We start from the raw sequence: 21,404 nt of genomic DNA on the forward strand, positions 1-21,404 counted from the left end.
AGTAAACTCTTTTTAAGATCTTCAGTAATTATAATTTACCTGAAATGCTTTAAGAACCAAATCACTAGTGTGTTTAATTGTGGCTAAACTCATAGTTCAGAAATAATGAAGTTTTGGTCCATTTTTCTGGTGCTAAAAATGTATCTTCAGTGAAGGAGAAGTAGAACAGATAATTTTACCTATCATTTTGATATGCTACCAAATACTGGCATGATTTGTTAGCAAAAGTCAGGGTGCTAAGAAGGTTAAGATGTTGGTTGCTAATTGAATATCATCCAGCTTGTCATCCACTGAACTTGAGATGGGATATTGTAGGGTTATGCTGGTGATACATTGCTTGTCTCAGTGTAAAGCCCTCTGTGCTTTTCATAACACATTTCACATACAGAAATAAAGAAGTGAAGCCCTGACACACAACTGAGGCTGCTGGGGAGTGTCTATGACACTGTTCCATGTAGGTTCTTAAACTAGGGGCATTGTTGGTGTCTATGAGTCCTTTGGAGTAGTGTAGTAAGCAGCACAACTAGCACTGCTGGGCATGCTGCTAGACTCTCATGCATGCACAGGACACTGAGACAAGAGAGATGCATGGGTGGGAACGATCAGTGAAGCCTGGGGGTGCAATTTGCAGCTACACCACCAGCCTTTGCTGGTTTTAAGGGATTATAAAGCTATGGATATTTGAAGAAAGGCTGCTTTTGTGCTCACTGTGATTCAGCAGTATGTTGCATCAGTTAGAACAGCAAGGAGAATGATTTACTAAGATAAACAAGAGGAAATTCACTCCAGTCTAAAGGCGATACAGATACCAAAGTTGCACTTAAAAATGGGCTATAAAATCTGTTTATAGTTCATATGTATACCTTAGGCATAAGCTGAGTGCAGCTAATGGATACAGGCACTCTAGAGCCATGGGATACTGAATTCCTTCGGTCCACTTGAGAAGCTGGTTGGGTGAAGGAGACATGCTTCACGTAGGCAGAGAGGTATCCATGCCCTTCTAAGGCCCACAAGTCCACTTTCTAGTATTTTCTTTTATAAGCATAAAAACAACAAACCTGTTCCAGGCTATTTGGCCTCTGAAGACCAGTTCTTGACCGCCACATTAGTTTTCCATAGTTCTGTCATAGGTGTGTCGTTTTAAGACCATATATCCCATCTGAAGTAGTATGCAAAGATACCCACCTGGGCTCAGTGACCTAGCTGTATTGACATTGTCATTCTGACTTTCTATATAAATACTTTCCTTTGCATCTAACTCAGGCAACTATATATTCTCTAGACTGCACAGCTATATATTACATATTCTTGCATGTACGTATGTGTCTATTCTGCATTAGTGTAGGGTGGGTGTGGATTGCTGCTTCTTCTTCTAAACTGAGGGAAGCAGATGTGCCCAGTTGACTCAAGACAAATTTCCACCTCTGGTAGTCCAGTAATAAGCCGTTTCACAAGGAGGGTGCAACCAGGTGCCTCACCTGCTGTCCTCACTTTCCTTATTTCTGGGAGGTAGCACCTGGGCTGACTCTGAGTTATCAGGTGAGAAGATAGGCTAGCAAAGCATTTAGTTCACTAATTCAGTGCCTATGTGCCATAGCATCATATTTTAAAAGGTTCAAGACCTAGTGGAAAATGGTGACTTTGTTACCCCCTCTTAAAAACTTTAATATGATGTCTCTTCATGTTACTCTTACGCCCCTGGTCTTTGAGCATAGTTTAGGAGTATAAATACAAGTAGATTTAAAGTGTAAGCAATAAATTCCCCATTAGTTAGAATATTATAGTATTAACCTCCTTTATTTAGGGTGTTTACTTGCAATCCATTAATACTGTCTCATATTCTTAACATTGTACAGAGTTATCCCCATCTTCCTACATACATTTCTCATCCTTCTACCAGTTTGGTGTTAATTTTCCATAAACACACCATAATTGATCAATTAATCTCCCTACATTCTGTTAAAACACTTGGATTGCAATTTGTCCTGATCTCCACAGGAAGTCCTATCCATCGGGATACTTACTTACAACCAAAATTCTTTTGGATGGATAGAAGTATTTCAGTCTTTTCACTAACATGAGGTGAAACTATTTTTTAGTTATGGTTTAATATGTATTTCTTTTTCCTACTACATTCACTAACACAAAAGATACCTTGCCAGATTATATTAGTACTGTACGTAGATGTACAAAACGTTATATGAAAGTAAAGTACAGATGGTTTTGTGAGAAGATTTGTTTACTGTTATCTTAGAAACAATTGTTCTCAAATTAATTACCCTTAGACATAATTCAATGCAAAAAATACCTAATTAAAAGTCTCTAAAAATGGTATTTATAGTAGGAGTTAACATACTTCCTGAATTTAGAGCTATGGTTCTGAACAGGTATCATCATCATCATCATTGACTTTCCTGTCAGCATTTAAAACTCAAGAAGTGGACTTTAAAAACAACCCTTGCCATAAGACCAAATAAAGGCCATTCCTTTAATTTTTTTTCGTTGAACATATAAATTTAGTTTGTACTCCTTGGTGGCCCTGCCCTTGTAGTAATGGAACAGAAGAGCAGCAAGACCATCTCTCCTTTGCTGATGGAGAGGTTTTATTTCCAGCAAGACAGAGATATGATTTAAGGGCCACACAAGTATTATATCCATGTTAAACTGAACAGAAAGTTATTCATTCACAGCAATCCCCTGTGTATGTTTTTCTTGTGCATATCTGATACCATCTTGGGAATGCTCAAATATAAAGGTGCTGATTTTTCACTTTGTAAATGTGTGTGATGTCCTGTTTAGTCCTGCAGAACAGGAACAAAACATGACCGTCCTCCCACTTAATACTGGGCTTCCACCCTGTCCTGGGTATATGCCGGGTGTGTGGCAGTGAAGAACCAGGTCACTAGCACTTAATGAATTCAAGCATTTTTTGTAAATCCTTCTTTTAATTAGGATGTCATCTTAACACTCCAAGAAAAGCTTTCCATCAAGTGTATTGAACACTTTTCCCTGATGCTGGAGCAGAGGATTGAAGGATCTGGAACAAAACTCCTTCTGCTACATGAACAGGAGACTCTAACTCAGGTTTGTGTAATGACATGTGAAAACAGGTATTAATGAGATGGGTTAATCAGTAAATTATCCATCTTTTTCATTACTCAAGTGAGTTCACTGCAAAATTAATAGTTTGATACAGTCTATCAGGTAGCAGCAGTATTTAGTTGTCGTTGTAAGAATCAGATGCTCACAGAAAACAATTATTTTTCTGTTACATAGGCATCATATTTCATTGCTTCATTGGGTATTAAAAAGTTTATTAAATATCGGACTGAAAGCTAGAAAATATTTTTCAAACCTTTTTCATATCGTACATTGCCCAGTTAGTAAATATTCTGAACAGCTGGAAAATCCATGGTAGCAATTCTGAATAACCACAGTTTGCCCAAATTCCTTTAAAAATCACTTTTTGATCTTTAGTTCCTATCTGATTATACAGACCTGTACCTGGGTGACAGGGAATAATACTCTCTCTGATGAAGCCGATGAAGTTTGGCTTCTTTATGCAGCAATACATTATGTTGCTTCAGTGCTGAGGAAATGTGACCCAGAAAATGTTGGTGTGACTTTCTTCCTTAAATCAGGAAGGGTGTGACTAGAGGTAAACTAGCTTCACAGTTCCCCAGCAGAGGACCCTGATTTTAGCTGCTTATCATGTTGCCAAACTGTTTAGCCTGAATTTTTCCATGCTATTTCTGTGGTTCAGGAGAACATTAGTTTATTTAAATTTCATCTATTTTTTTTTTTTGGGGGGGGAGGGAGAAGAAATTGATTCTTAGATGAGATGGGGGGAAAATACTCAAATTACATGCCAGAATTCCCTTGATCATATATCTACAGTCTGTGTGATGATATGAAAGAGCTCAGTTTACCAGCCAGCAGTGTTTCTAGCGTTTTCTAACCTTTATGCACCTGACTTTGCCATTTTAACATTGTTTTCTTGTGGGTATAAGCTACCCAGTGAGTGCACAATATCTCAGAAATACTCAATACTGGCTCTCCTGGCCTAGCTGTCTCTCTTTGAAGTAGATGATAAAATTCTCATTGAAATCAGGAGGATCAGAATAAACCAACACAGTGAGCTTTTGAAAATCTCATCCAGAGCTTTTATATATACATACAGAGTCTGTCTAGAGACTTAGGAAAGAGGTCAGAGACAATGTGAGATAAACATGCTTTTTAAAAATTGTTAGGGCAAGTCAGAAACCTCATGGAAGATTTCTAAAAACAGTTTTATCAAAGGCATTGATTATAAAGTACACTGACTCTCTGACTGCATTAGCCTAATTAAATAAACTGCATAAACAACATTAATTCTGAAAGTGTCTTCTTTAAAATTCTCATAAAATCGGCAATACTTTAATTTGCCATTATAATGTTGCTGCTGACCATGACTTACAGGGGTGTTATTCATTAGCCATGAGGTGGTCCCCCATTAATATACCCAAATTATGGTGTTACATGCTTAGCAGAGTTTTGCTGACCCACAGGCAGGGCGGTCTTTTTCGTTTTGAATGTATTGGGAGAGATTTGTCTCGGTTAGAAGTCATAGGGTAGATCTCTTAAACCAGAACAACCCAGGAAAAAGACCTAATTTCCTGCAGGTTGCCTGAGGGATTGAAACAAGTGAGAGAAAGTAAGAATAATAGCTGCCAAGCTGTGCTTCACCTGTGTTCTCAGTCAGCCTAAGAAATAAAATGTGAACTCTCCCCAAAAAACCTTCTAGACCATCTCAGCTATGAGCACTTTGGTCCTGCTTAAGCACAACTCAGTTTGTGTTTCACTTGGGTGGTTTTCATTAAGATCTGTTTTCTCTGTCCTTTCACTCTGGTTTTGAATGAGTGAATTCTGTTGCTGTGAGGATGAGTTGTATTGGGCAGTCATGCCTGTAGGAGTTTAGTCTTTCCACAAGATTATGATGTTCTTATGTGAAGAACTTAATAAGGAGCCCATGGCTAAGCCACTTTGTTGAGTACGAGTACGAATTATTTTTCTTGCTACTATGTGGCTCTGGAGCAAGGGTCACACTGCCCAAGACAGGCAACTGCCCAACTGGAGTTGCCAAGCTCTAATATGGTTATTGCACTGTCCTAGGTGACCCAGAGGCCAAGCTCGCATAAGATGAGATGTCTTTTCAGGATTAGCTTTGTCCCAAAGGATCCCATTGATCTTCTAAGAAGAGATCCCGTTGCTTTTGAATATCTCTATGTACAGGTAAGTGAAAGCACGGCCATTGTTAGTGTAAAGGAGAATAGGATAAGTGCAATTAAAGGACAGTTGCACTCAGTGTAAATGTAGATTTATATCCTCAAATAGAAAAGCATAGCTGCAGTAAATCCTGGGGTTTATTTCTGCTGAATAAAGCCAATGAATGCACTTGGGGAATGTGCAAATCTTCATCGTCTGCAAGTCCCCTTCCTTCATAAGTCTCTCCAAAATAGTAATGCTTTGATATCTTTCCAAAGTATACTTGGCTTTAGAAAAGAGCAAAGCTGAAGTCATTGTGCATACTTATTTCTGATACATTTCTGTGCATCAGACAGAAATCATGTCTGAAAAGGAGCTTCCAGTCAAATGTATGAGAAAACTGATAGACAAGCAGTGTATTTCTCCTGGATATCTCACCAGGTAGAATCCTGCTACCCTGAGTCCAGATACACTGATACTCTCCCAGCACTCTTTGTGAAAAGGATTGCTGTTCTCCCCAGGAAGGATAAAGAGAGCTTAGTTCAAAGTACCTTAGATCATACCTTCTGCTTTATTCAGCCTCTGCAGTTATTCAGCAGTGCCCATATCCAGTGAGCTTATGACACCTCTGAGAGCAACAGTCCTACCTTCAGCATGGTCAGCTTTGGAGACTGAGTTTACTCTTCATGCAATGTTAATTTTTATTAGTAGTAGTTGTTTGTTGGTTTTTTTGTTTGTTTTGTTTGTGTTTGTTTTGGGTTTTTTTTTTTAAAAAGGAACTATAATGTGTTTTTAGTGCAAGATTTTTTAACTAAATGCTCCCTCTACTGGTTCTTTGGCAGAGCTGTAACGACGTGGTTCAGGAAAGATTTGGACCAGAACTGAAATACGACATTGCCCTGAGGTTGGCTGCGCTACAAATGTATATTGCAACTGTGACCACCAAGCAAACTCAGAAAATCTCACTCAAATATATAGAGTAAGTTAAGAATGCAGTACATTCTTGAAAAGTGAAACATTAGGAGTAACTGGCAGATTCTTTAAGGTTGTTTCTTTAATTTGTCTATATGCATGTGCCAATTTTAGGTTCATTCTTTGTCGCTGAAATTGATTCAGGTGTGTTAGGAGTTGTAAGTATGGACCTTTTGGTCCATTTATCTTTGATCATCTTTTTAGGCATATGAAATAGCCTATAAACGTAAATAAGCTTAATTCATTAGTTTTTAATTATGTATTGGCCAGATCTTAGTTTATATTATCTGAATCCTAAGGTTTTAATAGAGATTAATAATAGTAAATTTCAGATTATTTCTTACTTCAGAAGACTGTGGGGTCTTAGATTACATTTGTAAGATTTTTCTGAATACTGAAGTACCCCAATAGGTACCCATTTTATGTTAGACAACATGTATTTGTAACCACAAAGGAAAAAGAAAATTTCCAAAATGCAGCTGTGCATACATCTGCCTGGATTAAAACAAAACAACAACAAAACCAACAACAAAACACAAAAACCCTCAAACCCCAAACCTTTCTTGATCTTGCTTAGTTTACTTGCAGAATAGAAATAATAACTGTTGCAAACTCAGTGTTGCAGAGCTTATCCACCTTACAGAAGATCATGTTTTATTGTATCATATTAACGACTCAGCAGAAATAAGTACTTTGAAGTGAAGAGTCAGTCTTCTATCAAAAGCGATGCTTCAAGCAGAAGAAAAATTCAGGAGAGGGAAGGGGACTGGAATATAAAATTAAATCTGACATTATGTTGTTAAATCTTCTGCAATTTCAATTCTATAATGGTATTTGCCTATGTAATTAAGTGCTGTTTAACAATACAGCATAGACTTTAAACAGGCAAACTTAAAACTTCCTTTCTGAATGGCATGATGGAAGAGTTGGAAAGAATAGAAGAGAGATTATATATAATTTGAAAGCATCTTTTTCATAAGTAATACATAGTTTGAATATAGAAAATAACGTGTTATTGCAAAACTCTGGACTTGGTCAACTCTCCTTCTGCTTTCAGGTGTTTAGTTACCAGTCTTTAGATAAATAATCATCACAAGAACATTAAATTAAATATATGCCTTTTCTTGCAGAAAAGAATGGGGATTAGAGACTTTTCTTCCATCTGCTGTGCTGCAAAGCATGAAAGAAAAGAACATAAAGAAAGCACTTTCACACCTTGTCAAAGCAAATCAAAACCTAGTTCCTCCGGGTAAAAAGGTACTGCATTTGCATCTTAATGGAAAATATGTCTCAAAGAATAGAACCAGGATAGTGAATGGGCAACATTTAAAGTTAATCCTTTGGAGAAACACCTAGCCATTATGTTTTCAGAAGTTTAACTTGTGGTGCTCAATACAACGTGGCCAAGAACAATTAAAAATAATTAATTGTACTTCAACTAAACTATCTTCTTACCTTGAGAATGCCAGAAAACTTGTTATTAAAACTTCATGTATGATAAAGCTATGTATTTTAAAATTAATTCAGTGGTTCCTATTAATGGCAGATCTGTCAACAAAGTTTTTATTCTCCATCTGACACTCTCATCTGAACCACATTAACCTAAAGGCCTAACATAAGTGCTGTTTTTCAGCATTGTTTTCCATTATACTGTAGATAGAGACTTTTTGCTGGCCAAGATCTAACTGGATAGATGATGGCCCTTACAGTAAATGACCCTCCTTTCTGTTGTAAAATGCTCTTCTTAGCACTAACTAAGCTTTCACTTTAGCTGGAAAAAGCATGTAGAAGAAAATGTCTGACAAATGCCTTTGTTACATGCATAGAGCTGAGGCTGTTTTTAAAGACCTTCCTTATGCAAGTCATCTAGCTTCTCTTTGTAGTCAATGGAGAGAAACAGACACTTCTAGGGAGCAATTCATCCCATCCCACATTATGAACCAAAAATAGGTCAGATGACTTGTGTCCTAGAAATGCCTCTTTTTCTCCAATTCTCTCTATAAAAAGAACCCGAAGTGGCTAGTTGAGACATAAAATTAGTTGGATCCTGCTTTATGAGACTTTCCCCTTCGTACCTGAGCTAAGGTTCATTGTGAGCAGCAGAAATCCTACCTGGAGGTTTCAAATCATGTCATGACCGTGAACAAAATTCTATGTGTTTGACCTGCTTTGGTCAGGAGGAAAGGCCACCTCTTCAGCTGAAGCTCCACACGTCCCCTGTACTGCTGAAGCTAAAGCTAAATAATGCCAAAGGCTTATTGTATATCCTGGTGGTGTACAGTATCAGTTCTTGTTAGAAGAGGGTTTGCAGCAGTCCCTTCCTGCAACCAGAAAGCATTGTTGGCTTTGCTGCATTCTTTCAGATTGAACTTTGGGAATATGTTGTGTCCCACCTGCTCTTTGAGCAGGTAGATCTCAGAAACAAAGCATCTAAGCTCGTCCATTCTGTCTCACTTGTAGGTACTAACGCAGGAACTATATATATACCCCTGTATATTTCTCCACCAGCTCCACTTCTGGTGAAGGGAAGAGGAAAGCATTACTACTAGTTGCTTTGCTTCGGATCCATTTCCTCCTTGATGTCTAGGAAAAACTTAGGATGGGAGCTCTTAAAATGCTGTTCAATATCAAATAAGATTTTTAATTAGAAATCTAGTGGCTGAAGAGATAGTGATAGCAAAAGAGATGATAGTGATAGCAAAAGAGATGAGCTTGTTTTATCTTATCTTATATTTTAGAAGTCCAGATATAAAGATTAGCACCAAAGAGGTATAAGGTTTCAGTGCATACTGTTTGGGTGAAACAAACTGTTTCTTGTTTCCTTCAGTCTCAAAATAATTCCAAGTTGCTTCTTTTTAAGTAGGTAATTTAAGATCAGAGGAGAAAAAAGGAGATAAATCATGGCATGTATTGCACGATATGATGTATTGATGTATTGGTTTTAGCTTTCAGATTTATTCCCTACTAAATACAATGGAAAAGCTGTATTTTAAAAAATAGGAAATGCAGTAATGAGGTGAAATAATAGGCCATATGCTGCAAGTACCTAGCAAAATGTAGTACACAGAGCTGAGAAAAGCAAAGTCTTTGTTCTCTTTCTCTGTGTATGTACATAAATGTTTAAGAACTGCTGGTGGTTATGAATGGAAAGCTGCTGTCTGGCCTTGAAATACCTCAGTGAACAGATGTTTAATCTGAGTAGTTGAACGTTTCCCTGTCATTGGAGCAGTTATGATGTTCTTGCCCATTCCCAAGTCATCAGTGCATTTTAACTAAACAAGGAAGATCTTAATTCTAAAAATGAAACTGTTTATCCTAATCTGCAACTCAAGCATCTAAAGATTTCATTTCAGGCTCTGAAGAGCAGTTATTGCAGTCTGTTCTCCTTAGGCTTCACAAAAGCATTTTCTTTCTGAATTTGGTAATGTGTTGATTTCCACCACTGCCTCTTACCCCTGTTTCTCCATCCTCAGCTGTCTGCTCTTCAAGCCAAGGTGCATTATCTGAAGTTCCTCAGTGATCTACGATTATATGGAGGACGTGTTTTCAAAGCAACACTAGTGGTAATATTTCTCTTGAAACAGTCTCTCTCTTCTTTCAAGGTCCCTTCCAACCCCTAGGATTCTATGATTCTATGATTCTCTTGAGTTTTTTATCCAAACACCATTTTGCCAAAGCCAGACCATATGATTTTCTGTAGAAGTTTATGTTCTATTCAGATACTAAAAAAAAGTTAAGGAGGAAATAACTTTTTTTTTTTTTTCCCCCCACCTTGAAAATAACATTTCTGATATAATTTTCATTTTAATTTTAGTGGGTATTTGGAGATAGGTAGCACCTATTTTGGCAAATAGTGCCATGCAGTTAACTATAGAATACTAAAATTATGAGTCTGGGAAACCCTTAATGACAAAGATTTTCTTTTAACAGATTCCCATCTATCTATCTGTACATCCCACTATCCCTCTAAAAACTAGAGGGTGGTCAATATCCAGCAGCAGATTCCTTTACCTTTGGTTTTAGTTATGTGTCAAGCACACTTCTGTATATTGTATCTTAGAAACGCATAACAATCTTTAATATAGAAATGCCATGTAAATGTAGCTCCATGAAAATGAAAGAAGGTAGTGGTGATTTCTGTCACTAAGTGGTCCCTGTCATTTTTTTTACTTTTCCTTTTTTTTTCTTTTTCTGCCAAAGCAGGGAGAAAAGCGTTCAGAAGTGACTCTGTTAGTAGGGCCACGGTATGGAATCAGTCATGTGATAAACACCAAAACAAACCTGGTGGCTCTCCTGGCTGACTTCAGCCACGTGAACAGGATTGAGATGTTTACAGAAGATGAAATCAATGTCAGGGTGGAGCTGCATGTCTTAGATGTAAAAGTAAGTTTGTTGCTGACTTAGATTTAAATCATGTTTTTGTCTTTATTTGAAATCAAGCTATACAGTTCTGAACATTTTCATGCCAACAATATTTTGAGGGTGCATTTTTAGCACTGTTGTGGTCAGAGTGCATATAGAATATGGTCTGGGCATTTGAGGGGCCTATGGTGTGTCAGGCTGGTGCTTTGCAACACTCCTTTTTTCTCTTGGCTGACCTCATGCAACTTGCTTTGTTGTTGTCTTCCTAGATTTCTGTGATGAGAAGTGATGATGAAATTGGCCTTCTTTTGAAGGTCCTTGAGTTCCTAGAAGCTCCTTCCAGGGTAGCAGTCAATGTTATTACCATTAGAGAATTGCCAGCTGCATCAGAGCAGTGTCCCCTGTAATCCAGTGCTCTATCTGCAGAGTTCACTGAAAGTTACCCATGAAATAAACTGTAAAAAGGCAAGATGTTTTTTCATAGTCCTTAAAATTGCAGTTCAGTGCTTTGTCCTGAACATACATACATGCATACATACATACATACATAATGTATTCACAGATGCTGTTCATCTACCTTCATCTAATTTATCTTCAATACCACTTAACACTGTGTATCTGTGGCATGTAGTGGCAACGAGTGGAGTTTTGTATATTATATTGTCCTGGTATTTCTTACTGTGGTTTCTATTTGGTTTTGAAATTAAAGGCTTCATGGACTGTCTAGACCATTAATCAATATAGTCAGAGATTGAAGGAAGGGATCTCCTTATACTTGAAACTTAAATATTCAATTAAATTAAATAGATCTTACCCAGCTATACACAAAAAAACCCCATGCATGAGGAATATTTTACTAAGCTTTTGCTTTGAGTGCTGTCAGCTTATTGACCCAAAGCTGTTTTCCTGTATTTAAGTTAATGAAAAAAACCAGTGCTGTAAATTATTCTAGATGCTCTTTGGCAGCAGCTTAAGAGAAATGTACAAGTTAGTAGACATAGTATCTCTTTCACTTTACATTTATGACATCTGAGGCTACATTACTGGCATTACAGTGCTAAACTCAGGGCCCTCTTGTGAGAAAGCTGTTATCACATTTTACTGCTGAAGAAAGTAATATAGAAAAATCCTTCCCATCTGTTCATATGTCAAATGCAGCACTTTTTGCCATAGTATTATATATGTTAGCGTGTTATTATGTTGTTTTATATTAAAGTATTGTTAACTGTCTTATTGCAAACCACATATATCCCCCTCTTCTTGCATTTCGACACATGGGATTTTAAACCCAGGGAGACTGACCTAACATTAAAATTACACATCTAGGAAGCTCTGAATGGAATTTGACAAAAAATGGCCTCTCTGAGGGGCACAATAAGGGGGTGTCACTGCATCCTGTGAGGGAGATGCAGGCACATACAGGTAAGTATTTTCAACTGATATTTTCATCCTTTGTCTTACCCTAAGGTAGCAGCTTCATATATCCAGATTCTGAATATGTCAACGTATGTCATATATGCCAACATTTTCTTAATCAAACAATTTGGATTTTTGTGTTATTTTTGGTTCTCTTTAATTTCCTCTCAGGCATGGATAATTTGGCTGAAACAGGCAAATAAAACTTAAGCTGCCACAGGACTGTATGGCAGATGAACAGTAGTTCATAGCACGATTCCCAGCAATCTGAGGTTTCTGTGGACATCACCCATTTCCATCGATCGCTGCAGAGAATTTGAGATGAACAGTGCACTTCAAATATTAGTTTTTAGTAGTCACTTGAAAGAACAGAGATTAATTAGCTCATTGTAGGTTTAGTCATTTATAGTTAACATTTGTAGCTTTAGTTGAATGCTTTGAAAGAAGCATATATTTAACAGAATCTCAAACTGTTGCACAAAATAAATGTAAAGGGAAAAAAATATACATTTTTCCATGTTGCTGAATACTGTTCATGCAGCATTCAGGACACCTGAAGTATTCTGGCCTGAGATGCTGCAGCACAAGCATTTTAGAAATTTTGAGACCTATTGTGGATTTGCTAATAATGACACAGCCCACATCAAAATCAGTTGTCTTTTAACTGGTAAGGGGTTGTGTAAGTTGGGAGGGCCATCCTTGTTGCACATAATGTTCCTCCTGGAACAAATGATGCAGGTTCCTGCATCTGTCTTGTGACAGTGTGCTCTGCGTACTAAATTATGATAAATTGTCACAAATGTCCACATAGCTATGAGTCATTACAAATTGTGAGTGATAAGATGCGTTGTCTGCACTGTAATTTCTGTCAGCATATCATGGTAAGGGCTTCATTTTTATTTCCTGTCTAGGAGCTGTAGAGGCCTTAAAGTAAATTTGAAAAGAGCAGCTTTTGGTGTTAAAAGCTACAGAGGCATGAACAAAAGTTTTAGGAAAATGAATTTTTGTATTATGGAAGAGAATTTTTAAAATGTGTTTCACATGGATGTCTCAGGTTTGATCCTCATTAGTCTGGCAGCCACTGTTTTTCAAACCTCTGAGATCTGTTTTTTGTTAGGCCTGACTTTTTTTTCTATATGCTTTGAGTTTGTTTTCTTTGCTTATCTCCCTTCTGAGGATCTTTCTCCTTTCTCTTTGTGTTTGCCTGTTTATTTTTTCATCACTAGTCTTTTTTATAATGCTAGTCCACAGACACTGAAATCTCTCAGTCAGTAATATTCACCGTGTAATGATAGCTTACACCTCACTACTGTATTTTCTGAACCTGATTTTTCCCTGTCTCTGCTTCTGGTATTTTGCTTCCTTCCATGTGCTTAGGGCATCTCATTTTCTGGGAAGCTGCAGATTCCTATACTACTGCAATGTACCCAATGTACCAGGTACTTAGCCTTTGGCACTTTCAGAGTAACAGAAAACAGTGCTTTGGCAAGAATAATATATCTCTGTGAGAATAATATGGAGCAAGGGTCTTTCAGTCGTTAGCTTCATTCAGAAAGAGAGCAAAGTCAGCTGATAAAATGCCCAGTTGGTTTTGTACCTTACTGCACGTCCAGTCTTTTCTAAATGTTTGAAACTGTTTGGTATTGGTGGTGAGAACAATAAGTTCTTGTGGTTGTTTCTTTCAGTATGTTGTTTGTGATATAATTCCTTTTGTGTCCATGCAGTAGTATTGTCAGCAGGTAAATGGATTGAGGAGGAACAGCCTTAACCAAGACTTAATTGTATTCTCCTTAGCCTATTACTCTACTGATGGAGTCGTCAGATGCAATGAATCTTGCTTGCCTAACAGCTGGGTACTACAGACTGCTGGTTGACTCGAGGCGCTCAATATTTAACATGGCCAACAAGAAAAACACGGGGAGCCGAGAAACAGGTACTCATTGTATAGTATGTTAGCAATGGGCCAGTGTGTAAAGCAGAAGCCAGCTTAAGCCAGTGCACCTCCAGATAAATGCAAGGCTATGCCAAATGAGATCTGATTGTTGGCTCACACCTAGCACCACAGTACATCAGATCAGCTTTATAATGTTCTAATATTCAGCCTATGATAGCATCTTAATGGTAAAATGAACCAGGTGATGATTTTCTTTCATAGTCTAGTGAAACAGACGCACACTCCCTATGATCGTTATTACTTTTATATGCACAAATCTTTTGTCAGAATACATGTGGTGATGGAAGAGCCAGCTGGGGATTTGGTTATGTGTTACTGGTCCCAGAATAGCATTTGTAACTGGGGTTTAGCTTTGTGCTGAAGTACAAAAGTACCAGTTAAACTTTAGGTCATTAAATCAACAGGTATTTAACTTAGAGTAGAGGTGAGTTTGAAAGTGCTTTTCTGAAGTGTTTGGTGGCTCAGCTGTCCCAACGTTCAGAGTGTTCATTGCTCAGCATTAACAAGTTATTGTTTAAAAATTGCATTACTTTGCTCTTTGTTTTTACAATGTTGATTTTATTTCACCATACTATAGGAACTGAAAATAGAGGGAAGCTTAATCTCCTCGCTTCTGAGTGGAATTGTATACCAAAAACTACCACTTTCTTGGCCGAAGGAGATCAGGAGACTCAAATGTCCTTTGCTGATCCAAAACAGAAGACTGTAGATGTTTCTGAAAGTCTGTTATGTCAAAAAGAACACAGACATCTGTACATAGAAAATGCTTATAATTCAGGTGGATTTGATCAGCATCTGGCCAAGCAAAGCGACCCCACTGAAACAGAAGAAAGCAGAAATTTTAATCAGCCTTCACTGCTGTCCCTCTCAGGTTTGGAATCTGTCAAGAAAGCACAGGATTCCCCCAGGGGAGCAAAAGTTTCCTTCATATTTGGAGATCACAACTTGGATGGTATCAGTCCCCAGACTCTTGGCTATGAAAGGCTTTTGGATGAAAGTCCAGAAGTACTAGAAAAACAAAGAGCCATTTACATTAGTAATGCCAATGACATTAAAGGCCTGGAGTTGTCCCCAGATGCTGAAAGTCTTCAGTTTGCTACAAATTCTGTTTACGCAACTATAAGCGATGGTAAAATATTTGGAGCTGCGGAAGGGATTGAAGAGCCTTTGCTGCATGATATTTGCTATGCAGAAAACACAGATGATGCTGAGGACGAAGATGAAGTAAGCTGTGAAGAAGACATTATGGTAGGAGAAATCAATAGGCCTGCTCTTCTCAGCCTTTCTGGTTCTAGCGATGACATTATTGATTTGACTTCACTTCCACCCCCAGAAGGTGATGATAATGAAGATGATTTCCTATTGCATACCTTAAACATGGCCATTGCTGCTCCTCCACCTGGCTTCAGGGACAGTTCAGATGAGGAAGACTCTCAGAATCAAGCGACACAGCCTAGAGACAACAAGGAGCAAGCCAGTAATCTAGGCAATGATGACATTCCAGTGTCGCTTATCGATGCTGTCCCTACTAGTACAGAGGGGAAGTGTGAGAAGGGGCTAGATGATGCTGTAGTCTCTACACTTCAAGCACTAGAAGCTTTGGCTGCTTCAGAGGAACAGCAGACGAATGACAATTCAGGTTCTTTCACCATAGTTACATTTATTCATTGAAAATCACTCCATCTCATCCATTTAGCTTTGGAAATACTCCATTTCATGAGGGTTGGTGATTTTTTTTGTTTTCCTTTTTTTATTTTTTTTGCCATCATGCTGCATACATCATATTCCATATTATTTAATGGAACTACCATTATGTTGTTAAACTACCTGTCCCGGGAACTGTGCAATAAGGTCAGAGTATTCTTACAAAGCCTATTTTTGTCTCTAATGCACCCCCTTTTCTTGTCACTTATCCAGGTGCTTCAGCTGCTGTCATGTAATTGACTCTTATTTTTTGTGGCTTGCAGGTGTAGCTATCCTGCGAGCATATAGCCCTGAGTCATCTTCCGATTCTGGCAATGAAACCAATTCCTCTGAAATGACTGAAAGCTCTGAACTAGCCGCGGCTCAGAAACAGTCGGAAAACACTGCACGTATGTTTTTGACCACAAGTGAAGGCTACCAACCCCTTGTGGAAGAGCAGACTGAATTTTCCATGGCTAAGAATCAGGCTGGGGGGCCAGGCGTGAAGCCCTCACAGCCTCTGACTGGTCGTCAGGCTGCAGAGCTACAGTCAAAAGTTGTGCCTTCAAAGCAGATTCTTCATTCAGATAACATGGAAATGGAGCCAGAGACCATGGAAACAAAATCTGTCACTGATTATTTTAGCAAATTGCACATGGGATCCTTGGTATATTCTTGCACTAGTAAAAGGAAAAATAAGATGACAGACAGCGAAGTAAAAGCACCCCCTGATGGCAATGCTACTGTGAAAAAGCAACAGGGACCTAAAAAAGCTGAGGCTGATGAAGATCTAAAAGCTAAATTTGGAACTCTTTCAGCAAGAGACAGTCAGCGCTTAAGCACTTTTAATGTGGAGAGAACTGCCTTTCGCCAAAGACGGTACGCTGCCGATGAGGGGGCAGCAGATAAGCCAAGCCCAGAAACAGTGAATGGGAAGACTTTTCCAAGAGTTCCTGTCCTTGCTAAAACAGAAACTGACTGTAAGGATGAAGTGGATCCTGAGAGGAATCAGGATGGTACCTCGGGGCTTAGCCAAGGTGAAAACTTGTCAGGTATGACTCCCGTGTCTTCAGCCAAAGACCTAAACGATGCAGAAGATACCGATTTGTCTGCAGATGACCATCCTTCAAAGCTTCCAGAAGCTGAGCAGGGCGTGGCTAGACTTTGTGAATATCACTTGGCTAAGCGCATGTCATCTTTGCAAAGTGAAGGCCATTTCTCACTGCAAAGCTCTCAGTGCTCTTCAGTGGATGCAGGATGCAGCACAGGCAGTAGCACGTGTGCTACCCCCGTTGAATCTCCTCTTTGTACCTCTGATGTTAAGCACATCATCTCTGACCCATCAATGAAAGGCATTGCCTATATTCCAGCAGATGAAAGAGCTGCCATTCTTCCAAACCATGGAACGACATACAAGGACCTGCACCAGCAGCCCGAAGCCATGTGTCACAGAATGACAGTGCCTGTCGTGCATTCAGCAATTAATGCTGAACCTCTTTTTGGCACTTTGAGAGAAGGATGTCACCGGATCCCCAAGATAAAAGAAACTACAGGTACAGCACTAATAAAGTGCTTCTTTTTCTTTGTTTTTTTAAAGCTACATGTTAACATTGAGCACTAGGTGGAATATTTGCATTACCCTTACCTGAAACTACATCATCAAGCTGTAGCAGGCAGTGGATTAGACATTACCTGTATCTACTCATTTTACTTGTACATGTTGAGATATTCTTATGAGCTGCTTACAAGGATTTACTTTTTTTTTTTTTTTTTTTCAAAACTTCTCATTGCTGTTAAAAATACTGGGGGGAACACTGATGGAGAGGCCTGTCTTCCAGTCTTTGGAAACCTCTCCAAAATCTGTAGTTACTTCAGTTCCAGGATACTTGTTATTAATGTAGGAGAGAAAAACCTGTGATTTGCTTATTATGTATCTTATATGCTGTTTTAGCAGATTGTCAAAAACATGCCAGTATGAATAAAAAGCTCTAAATGTAAGAATGAGAAAATGTCACTGCATTATTAGGCATATATTTACCATCTGACAGTAGGTGTTTCCTTAAAAAATTATTTACATGCAGAAGCGTTACTGCATTTTTAAGTGCCAATTTCAAGAGATTTTATTAATTTACTGTTATTAAAAATGTGCAGTTTTTCTGATGTGATATTGGAAATTCATTGGGTTGGGTTTTAAATATTTCCCTCTTCCTGAGTTGCAACCCATATGTAGCAGTAGCGTGTGAATGCTTGAAAATCCAAAAGTGGAACAGACTAGGAGCTGGAATGAGAAATGTTATTTTTCTGCCAAAAAAACCCCCACATAACCAAAACAAAACTACCATGAATACATTTTTACATACTTTCAGATGTAGTTAAAGTAGTTATTTTAATCTCCCTTACCTGAAACTACATCATCAAGCTGTAGCAGGTAGTGGATTAGACATTACCTGTATCTACTCATTTTACTTGTACATGTTGAGATATTCTTATGAGCTGCTTACAAGGATTTACTTTTTTTGCTGTTAAAAATACTGGGGGGAACACTGATGGAGAGGCCTGTCTTCCAGTCTTTGGAAACCTCTCCAAAATCTGTAGTTACTTCAGTTCCAGGATACTTGTTAGATTACAAAATGAGTTCACAAGCTATATTAATGTAGGAGAGAAAAACCTGTGATTTGCTTATTATGTATCTTATATGCTGTTTTAGCAGATTGTCAAAAACATGCCAGTATGAATAAAAAGCTCTAAATGTAAGAATGAGAAAATGTCACTGCATTATTAGGCATATATTTACCATCTGACAGTAGGTGTTTCCTTAAAAAATTATTTACATGCAGAAGCGTTACTGCATTTTTAAGTGCCAATTTCAAGAGATTTTATTAATTTACTGTTATTAAAAATGTGCAGTTTTTCTGATGTGATATTGGAAATTCATTGGGTTGGGTTTTAAATATTTCCCTCTTCCTGAGTTGCAACCCATATGTAGCAGTAGCGTGTGAATGCTTGAAAATCCAAAAGTGGAACAGACTAGGAGCTGGAATGAGAAATGTTATTTTTCTGCCAAAAAAACCCCCACATAACCAAAACAAAACTACCATGAATACATTTTTACATACTTTCAGATGTAGTTAAAGTAGTTATTTTAATCTAAAAATAATAAACTGATTAGTTAAGAGAAAATATGCAATCCGTATACTGGGGGAGATTTAGGATGTTTTGTACATGATTTTCCATTGCTTTTTAAAAATCAATCTACTCTAGCAGAATGAGCAATTAACTATTCATAAGCCATAATTTGTTGATAGATTTTAAGGGGCATGCTAATGAAATAGGAAAGACATGATAAACTAGCAATTTTTTTTTGGTGAAGTTTTTTGAGGAATAGAGACGACTGGAACATACCAGGAATCCATTTGTCCTGACTGTTAAAGATATTTTAAAATTCAGTCTCTGAATATTATCAGGGTGATGCTTAATTATTCTGTCTGCTCTTCTACTACCCCTAGTGTAGCTTTCACAGAGCCTGAAAAGGGAAGACAAGGAGGCATGCCTACAGCTTTTCCTAGACAGCCTCTAGCTGACTCCATCATGCTATCATCTATGCTATCAGAATCAAAGGTGCCAAGTCAAAATCAAGACTCTTGTGACATTCCCAAAGTAAATCAGGCTTGTGGGGCAACAGTTAGTTTACGGCCATATGACATGATAGGAGGAAGCCTCAGGATGCCGCACCACAGGAAAGTGCTGAGACGCAGCAGCAGCATCACTGGAGGATCTGCAGGCATTGAGGTGCTGTTTGAGAAGAAGGCAGCTGCAGCCAGCTTGAGATGCCAGGACATCACCCGAAGGGATGAACCCAAATTGGAGAGAGAGGTGGAACTCCCCCTGGGCAAAAAACTGTCAAAAAGTTATTCCCAGAGTTGTGTGTATGTCAGCACCGATAAGAAGGAGAGTAAGAGGTGTTCAGGCACGGGCGCCAGTCAGAAGGACCCCAAGCAGTGTCGAACATTGGCCTTGCGGAAGCTGGACACCAGCTCCTGGAGGTGTCGTGGCCCCTTTAGCTATTGTTTCCTAAGCAGAGGAAATGATGACAACGATGATGAAGACGACCAAGACAGCCATCAGTTCTCATGCCTCTTTGAACCACAGATGGCGGATGAGCTTGCAGAGCCAGTTGGTCAGTCGTTTTCCAGTGAAAATGAGCAGAAAGTCTTGGAGTCCCCAAAAGCTACTGAGCCCCTGCAAGATGAGGCAGTCGGCACTCGTGAGAAGAGCAGTGCTGACACCCAAGGTGGCCAAATTGATGTGAATCTCAACGACGTGGCCTTTGATGCACGAATCGCGCGAGTAAATATGATGAAAGAGAAGACGTATACAATGCCTGATGGATTTATTGCAGCACAAAAGGATGCCAATGAGCTACTCTCACTGGTCCGAGCAAGTATGGGCAAGAGAGAAGATTTACATCCAGAAACATATGACCTTAAACTTTCTAAGTACAAACAACTGTTATCTGTGGAATCGAGACAGTTGGGAAGTGCCTGCAGGAAAATGGCCATGGCTGAGAAAAGCCCTGAGGAAATGCTTTTAGCTATGACTTCCAGCTTTCAAGTACTCTGTTGCTTAACAGAAGCCTGCATGCGTTTAGTTAAAGTCATGAACTCTGAAACACAGCAGCAGGAAATTATAGCTAAGATAGATGAGGTTGTAATAAACTACATTTGTCTTCTGAAGGCTGCAGAAGCAGTGTCAGGCAAGACCTCTGGTGATCCTAGCATTAAACTCTTGGCTCGACATTCAACTACCATGGCCGCTATTGTAAGCACACTAACACGTTCTCTTAAAATGCTTTTAAACAAGTAAATACAAAAGTCACTTCATAATCTACCTTTGCAAAGCCATACATTAAAAAAAACCCTTTTATTTACTGTACGTGTATGAACTTATGTAACAAACTCAGCTTTCTCTGTATATTTTGTTATTTTATATAAAATAGGTATGAGGTTTAAAAAAAAAGAAGTTAAAATACTGAACACTGACAAAAGTAATGACTAGATCTGTCCTTCCATTTATACAAAAAAGAAGAGCCAAAAAACCCCTCTCCCCAAGACCGGTAAGACAAACAGAAAAAATCCCATATAGGAGCAAATTGATATTTGGCTGTTTTTCATATAGTCAAATTTATGGTTGTATGAAGTGAACTTTTAAAGCCTGTTATGTCAGTGCAGTCGTTTTCTGTTTAATCCAAGTTTTCACTTGGAGAATGCTCCGTGTTTAGAAATGAGAAATTAAATCATAATGTATATAACACAGTATTTAATGTTTTAAAATTATAATTTTTAAGCATTGAAAATAGCAAAAAGACATTTAAAATCCAAGAGACTATTATAACTTACTAGAGAATATATATATAATAAATGACTCTTTTGTTCATATGGCCTGAATTACCTGATTCTTCTTTTCTAGGAAATTCTGTATTTAAAAAAAGAAAAAAGAAAAAAAAAAAAAAAAGGAAAAAAAAGTGTTGAAAATGCCAACTTCAGAAGGTATCTGATGTTTTGAACATTAGTATTGGCATTTAGGATAATTAAGATAACTGTGGAACACTGAGGAGCCAGAAACCAGAGTGGTGGTGGTTGATTCCATCCTGGTCAGACCAGAATATACAGGGCAGGTCTACACACTCCTTACCCTGGTAAATGAGAGAGAACTGTCAGGAAATTCCTGTGCTGTTTACTGTTTTCATCATATATCTATGGTGCATCTGAACAAC

At 38.3% G+C, this 21,404-nt stretch overlaps 1 protein-coding gene across 1 annotated transcript in view; it reads left to right on the plus strand.

Moving 5' to 3' along the window:
- Positions 1 to 20,494, plus strand: part of FRMPD4 (FERM and PDZ domain containing 4) — a 114,305-nt gene extending 93,811 nt beyond the window's left edge. Inside the window, exons 7-16 of the mRNA XM_010008788.1 lie at positions 2,953 to 3,084; positions 5,152 to 5,271; positions 6,087 to 6,223; positions 7,347 to 7,473; positions 9,690 to 9,779; positions 10,417 to 10,599; positions 13,789 to 13,927; positions 14,526 to 15,587; positions 15,916 to 17,184; positions 19,143 to 20,494. Of these exons, the coding sequence (XP_010007090.1) occupies positions 2,953 to 3,084; positions 5,152 to 5,271; positions 6,087 to 6,223; positions 7,347 to 7,473; positions 9,690 to 9,779; positions 10,417 to 10,599; positions 13,789 to 13,927; positions 14,526 to 15,587; positions 15,916 to 17,184; positions 19,143 to 20,494 (4,611 nt within the window). The remainder of the gene's footprint in view (positions 1 to 2,952; positions 3,085 to 5,151; positions 5,272 to 6,086; positions 6,224 to 7,346; positions 7,474 to 9,689; positions 9,780 to 10,416; positions 10,600 to 13,788; positions 13,928 to 14,525; positions 15,588 to 15,915; positions 17,185 to 19,142) is intronic.
- The last annotated feature ends 910 nt before the right edge of the window (positions 20,495 to 21,404 follow it).

This window comes from Chaetura pelagica, unplaced genomic scaffold, assembly GCF_000747805.2.
Source record: "Chaetura pelagica isolate M959 unplaced genomic scaffold, ChaPel_1.0 scaffold512, whole genome shotgun sequence".
Taxonomy (NCBI): Eukaryota; Metazoa; Chordata; class Aves; order Apodiformes; family Apodidae; genus Chaetura; species Chaetura pelagica.